Source organism: Acyrthosiphon pisum, chromosome A1, assembly GCF_005508785.2.
Source record: "Acyrthosiphon pisum isolate AL4f chromosome A1, pea_aphid_22Mar2018_4r6ur, whole genome shotgun sequence".
NCBI classification, from domain to species: Eukaryota; Metazoa; Arthropoda; class Insecta; order Hemiptera; family Aphididae; genus Acyrthosiphon; species Acyrthosiphon pisum.
This window is the reverse complement of record NC_042494.1, coordinates 116,989,702-116,996,167: the sequence shown is the minus strand read 5'-3', so window position 1 is coordinate 116,996,167 and position 6,466 is coordinate 116,989,702. Positions and strand designations below refer to the sequence as shown.

At 28.9% G+C, this 6,466-nt stretch overlaps 2 protein-coding genes across 2 annotated transcripts; one reads left to right on the top strand and one right to left on the bottom strand.

Moving 5' to 3' along the window:
* The first annotated feature begins 160 nt into the window (after positions 1–160).
* Positions 161–1,477, top strand: LOC103308342 (dnaJ homolog subfamily B member 1-like). Its single transcript, XM_008181564.2, has 4 exons — positions 161–398; positions 464–638; positions 725–896; positions 1,305–1,477. Exons 1-4 carry the CDS (start codon positions 252–254, stop codon positions 1,468–1,470), a joined length of 660 nt encoding a protein of 219 aa, XP_008179786.1. The 5' UTR covers positions 161–251; the 3' UTR covers positions 1,471–1,477.
* A 3,538-nt stretch (positions 1,478–5,015) lies between these two features.
* Positions 5,016–6,414, bottom strand: LOC100160285 (nuclear nucleic acid-binding protein C1D-like). The gene is given in 2 exon segments (NM_001171962.2): positions 5,016–5,683; positions 6,283–6,414. A coding segment is annotated over 1 exon segment (453 nt). The 5' UTR covers positions 5,673–5,683; positions 6,283–6,414; the 3' UTR covers positions 5,016–5,219.
* Between the last annotated feature and the right edge of the window lie 52 nt (positions 6,415–6,466).

Here is a 6,466-nt window from a genome sequence, read left to right as displayed (position 1 = left end):
AACTCGGGAAAATTGTGTTTATTTAAGAAATAAAAATGTATGTATATACTCAGGAAAAGGACAGAAAAACAGTAGTTAAAATACATTTTTTTGGACCCCCCCTTGAATAAATCCCTGGTTGCGCCACTGAGGTGTACAGCTGATTTAGAGAGATGGTGGGGGTAAGTTAACCTTTATGGATAAGCCCCGACCCCTAATTTGTGACTAGGATGATTTTAGTTTCTCAAATTGTATGACTTTATTTTAACAAAATGTACAATTATAGACATTATTGTGCGTTCAACAATCCAATAACTAATTTGTTCTTTAAATCAAATGGTTCAGTAGTTATCGATTTAAAAAAAGATAAAGGTGGACCTGATATTGTGAAGTTGCCACTTCAATTAACATTGAACGAAGTAATTTTGTTTGGAAAAACTTGATTAAATTTGTATATAATTAATAATTAGCAAATCATTTTTAGATTTTTTATGGATCAATAAAATCAGTTGAGCTTAAAAGAAAACCTAGTACTCTTTGTGATTCAATATCAAATAAACTGCAAGTTTTGAAAATAAATATACCACGTGGATTTCCTACAGGAGGAACATTAAAGTCTGAGGTATCAAAGCCAGACATAGGATATGGAAATGTTAAAAGTATTGTATATATTTTGTATATTACATGTCTGAAAATGTGAAGTGAATGGACGATAAGTTAACTTTGAGTAATGTATTGAATATAGCTGTATACATATTTACCACGGAGGATTTACCCCACAAAGTTTTCAAACGAGATAATATGAATTTAATTATGGTTCAAAAGGTTTTGTTGAAAGAAGTATTACTTGGTATAAGAATTGTTATTAACACATTAGACCATAAAGTATTAAGAGTAAATATCACGGAAGTCATAACGTAAGAAATTAAATTAACTATTAATAATTATACCTACCTATATAGTTCAATCATAGATAATAAAGTACTTGATGGATATGCCATCAGACTCGATGTTCCAAGACTGATAAAAAAAGTGAGGCGATTTTTATTATATTTTCGGAAATCATTTAATCTATTTTGTGGTATAACACTATAACTATAGATATAACGAATGAGTGATAATTCGCCCCAGTTTTCCTCCCCTTTCATGCCCCTCCATGATCACGACCTCACTTGAGATAAGCATAGCCGTGTCCACGGACTAAGATATATCTTAGTCCGTGGCCGTGTCCTATCAATTGACTATTTCTTTATTATCTATGAGTTCAATAGACAAATAGACAATAATTATACAACCTCAAAATTAATTATTTTTAAAATGTTTAGGCAAGATTACGTTAAATTAATCTACAATGAAGGTATGCCTGATATGAATGATCCATCACAACGTGGTGACATAATCATCCGGTTTGAAATAATTTATCCTCTTTATTTGCCAGTTACAGATGACACATTTTGTGAATTATTTATTGACAATAAAATAAATACCTAAGTAGGTAGTTATAATTGTTTTATTCATATTATATAATTAATATGATCATATTATGTTAATTTTATTTTATAAGAAAATACATATAATTACAAAACATTTCATATTTTCAATGCAAATTATTTAATTTTATTAACTTTTTAACACAATTTAATTATAGAAAAAATAAAAATCTCCCTATTGGTTGCTATTGCGACATTGCCGGTTATTTTTACATTAATTTATTGTTGAGGGTACAATCAATTGGTCGGTTTCAAAATTGTTATGCTGTAATACAATATTTCAAATTAATATAAAATATGAATAAAATAATACCATGTGTAATAGGATGTAAAAATAATAATAATTTTTCTTAAAAATCATTTTAAATGATGAAAAATAATTGGAAGTTATGACTAATGAGCTATCCCTATTCCCTGATGTAGTTTTCTTAGCAAGTTCCTTTAAATTTCCCAAATTTCAATGTTGACAATGTCGGGTAAATGAACATGACATTTCGGTAAATTATTTAAAATGAAACATTGCTTTTTTTTAAATGTTCAACACATATCCATATAGCTGTTCACGTTATTTTTGCTTTCAAAACGACATAAAAAAAAGCCATATGAACGAGCATATCCTATAGCTGCCTCTTTCACTTTTTATATAAAATCTAAAATCTAAAGGCATAATATTAATTATTATTTTTGTATTTACTATATAATATACCTATAGTACTAGATTACACAATCTATCACAGTAAATTGAAATGCGTGCACACATTATATTGCAGAAAGTAGAAACAATCTATTTGGATTTCAGATAAATGACATCCGATAATATTATTGTCGTATAAGCTTATATTCCTATATCTAGGTTTAATACCTAATGATAGTTGTACATTTGTACCTTATTCAATATGCTGTTATTCGACATATATCGCAAAATGTATATACATACATAATATATAATATTACCAACTAATATATGTATGTACTTATAAGTTATAACATATAATATATTGTGTATGACATATTACATAAGTATATTCAGGGGTTAAAGTGAGAAAAAAATCCAGACTGGACTTATGTCTCCATAGTTTTAAGCGTTCCATATATAATTTTATGTATAACGTCTAATGTATAAAATCCTAATTTGTTAAAGGGGACGCTTTTTAACCGCCGCCAGAGGCAGGCCCGGATTGAACCGGCGAGCTACCAAGAAAATCTCGGTGGGCCGCATAAAATTTGGGCCGTTATTATTTTTGGACAAAAGTAGTCTAGTATTTTTAGATAGTGATATAGTAAAATATAGATCCAAATACACAGTTAAAACAATAAATGCGTCATGTATAATACTGATGTATAGTGTATTGCCAATACGCTATACACCAATACAGTATTGGTTATTTAATTCTCAAGAATTGTCAATCGATAATACACGCTAGAGCAGTAAAGATAGAAATTTAAAATCTCGGTGGGCCGAAAACTCTCAATCCGGCGCTGGCCAGAGGTAAGGGGACTGAGTCTTCCTGCGCCCCCTACTTTAACCCCTGAGTATATTATACCTATATAATGATTATCACCCATTTATATCTACATCAATACATCATGCATGGCAACATGGCGTTCTTAGACCAGTATTATACGAGTGATATGTCCTGCGACAAAAATATACCATAACCTGCAGTGACGTATTGCTAAAAATACACCTTTATGACGCGGTTAGATCTTAGGTGTCAATAATATAACCTTAACAATTTTAAGTTAACATTAAAACAAAAAAAAATTTTCTTGCTTCGCTCTAATACACTTACAAGTTACAACCTTTATTATAACTATCACCATGACAAATTATATAATTTATCATGACCATCACATTACAACTATTCAAGTATTTTTCAACAACTAACACAATGACTTTTTATTTTAAACAGTCTTAAAACAAAATATATTATGGCCTTTAAAACCAACATAGTCAAAATATGCACTAAAAATGTTGAGTACCCCTAGGTATTTGATCCCAAATGTTGTTAATTGTATTTTGTTACTCACATATAACAAAATTAACCATACAAAAATATGTAAATGCATGAAATTCCCTGCCCTACACACAATATTTCAGAGTATTTAATAATCAATTAGTAAAATATAAAATATTTAACTAAAACCAAATAATTATAAATGTATTAAATGTTTTCTTTAAATAGTTAACAATAACACTTTTCATCAAATAAATATAATAATAAAACATATTTTAATAATTTTAAAAATCCAAAGTATTTTCCACAAGCCTTTTTTTCTCTCTTGTTTCTCTTTTTATCACTAAAAATTCTAATAGGTATATGGGGCTATACGGCATTACGGCCGTATACCCGCGTATCATCGTTAATAATTTAGAGAAGTAAGTACCCCCCAATACACCACTAACCATTAACAATTTCAAACGACTGATTCACGTAGGTAACTTCTTTTTGTTGCACTGAAGTACTCAAGTAGGTACTGAACTTCCTATTGAACCTCCATTTGGAGTATACTCTGAGTACTTTGTCAAGAATCAAGATCGATTTGATGCACTTTCGGTTGAATACATTTATTTTAACATACAATTGTTTCTTACTAATCCAATAATCCATAAGTACTTTAACCTTTTTTATTAGACAGATATACCTATCTTATAATATGGGTTGTATTCAGTGCTTGTCAGCCGTTGCTCGAATTGGGAATTATGAAGTAGAGGAGCTCAATCCAACAATTTAAAAACTGTGTTCCAAGTGCAAAATTACTCAACACAGACCCGCGGGGCCTCTACCCCCCTCCTAAATGTTGAATACTACATTTCAGCTTAGTTATAGCATTTTGGCTTTATTATATTCCAAATTTAATATTTTTGACTATGTAACAATTTATAGTTACATGTAAGTGAATATGGATTTGTATTTTATAATTTATATTCACCTTATTTTTCCCAATTATATTTCATATGCATTCATATTCAGTCACTTAAAAAAGTTAATTTTTAATATTGTTATTATTCCTACTTTGATAGCAATAATACCTAGGTACCTACATGTTATTGTAATAATTATCAGTGATCAGTGGCAAAGCCAGGATTTAGGAATGGATGGGGGCAAAGCAAAAAAAAAATAAGGATACTAATTTTAACATAAATATTGTCAATGAGAAACCAATTAAAAAAAGCACCTCTAAGGCAATTTTTCAACAACTGTATGCTTATTATTTCTAAAAATGAAGCCGAAATATGTTCTGGAACAAGATATTTTTACATTGGAATTGGTATAACGATTGGGAACACACGTAAAACGTTTAGGTACACATTTTTTTCAGAAACCAAAAATGAATACAATGTTTGGGTAACAGCACATTTAGGTACATTTTTATTTTTATATTTCTTAGAATCTATAAGTATTACCCAGGAGACACCACGGGAATTCTCAATTCCCAAAACTTCCTATTTTAAAACATTATTACATTTAATATGTTAAATGAGCAAATATTTAAAAAATAATAGTAAAAAGAATTAAATAAAAACAAAATTACTAAAAATGATTTGATTAATAGATTGTGTATTTGTGTATATTTTAGTGATTTAATTTATTCATTTGTTATAATAGTTGTCTCCTTTATCAACCTTATCAAGGTTAAAAGTGCCAAAACACAAAAAAAAAAACAAAATTAAGATTTAATAACTTAGTTTACTGTAAATTTACAATACAAAAAAGAGCATCACAATAAAAGTTATTTAAAATAATTTTATTTTGATGGATCACCATTTTCATCAAATTTTATTTTTTTATTTGGGTTTTCCATGTTATGAGACCTACGTTTCTTATCTTCTGGTGTCCAAAGAGCATGATCGATAAACCTTTCAGCAGCTTTTTTATCAACTCTTAGCATATTTTTTTTGGCCATAGCACCTTTAGCCATATCCATAGTTGATTTTACACGATCTAATTCTCGTTTTATATTATGAGAAGTCGGATCAACACCATCCAATCGCAGGTAAACCCAATATAAACTATTCAATGCAAATGCAATAAGTAGATCATGCTTAATTTTTTCTTCTACTGACATGGAGTTGTAATCTAAATCCATTCGTGATTCTAGTAACGTTTCAATATCTACAATTGAATGGTCCAAATTTTGAATACTTGCAACTAACTCTTCATCTTTGAGTAATTCTTCATCCAAGTCTAAAGTTGCCATTTTAATTTGATCTAAATTACAAAAATAGAAAATAAAATAAAAAAGTTTTATTAATCGTACATTTATAATAAATAATAATAATAACGTATTATACTTTTAGATAATAATATTATCATAAATTATATAGGATACACCTATATTATTAGTTTTTTTGGTTGGCAAGGGTTTAAGACGAATTTGTAGTATCAACTATCAATTTATTATGTTTAGGGAAAAATACAATCATTAGTAAAATTCTTATATCATCTCATCTTGTGTCTGTATAGTGTATACTGTTTAGGAACTGCAGCGTTTCTCAAACAGTGGGTCAAAAGTCAACTTGTGAGGTGTCACTAATAATACAACAGGTTTTTAATCGTTGTTAATTATATAAACTATGTGGGCCGCAATAGATTATCAGGTGAACATTTTGGTCACTGTGCTAAACATTTTTAGAAGCATTGGTTTATTGTATGAAAGTCACAAGTACCTATCTAAACCTCGTCACATTTTAGTAGGTGATATATTTAATTTCATCTTTGAAATTAATGTAATGACTGTGATGATACAATAATAATACAATGTTATGATTCAAATGGTCTAATGAAATATCGTTAATTGTTAAACTCACCAAGTTCGTAGTCCTCGGTAGATGGAAAATGGTTTTACCGACAATTTCAGTAAAGCCGGTAGTGTGAAATTAACCATAGGTAATTTAATACTATTATACTATTACTAGAATATGCCCGACTCTATATTCTACAACTTTGCTGCATGATATAACATAGTATAGATAAGTATATGGTATGATCCAT

Coding starts and splice junctions, on each gene's coding strand:
- LOC103308342 (XM_008181564.2), top strand. CDS start 252: ATGTACAATTATAGACATTATTGTGCGTTCAACAATCCAATAACTAAT. Junction 639..724: donor AGGATATGGAAATGTTAAAA/GTATTGTATATA, acceptor TATTGAATATAG/CTGTATACATATTTACCACG. Junction 897..1,304: donor AATATCACGGAAGTCATAAC/GTAAGAAATTAA, acceptor TAAAATGTTTAG/GCAAGATTACGTTAAATTAA.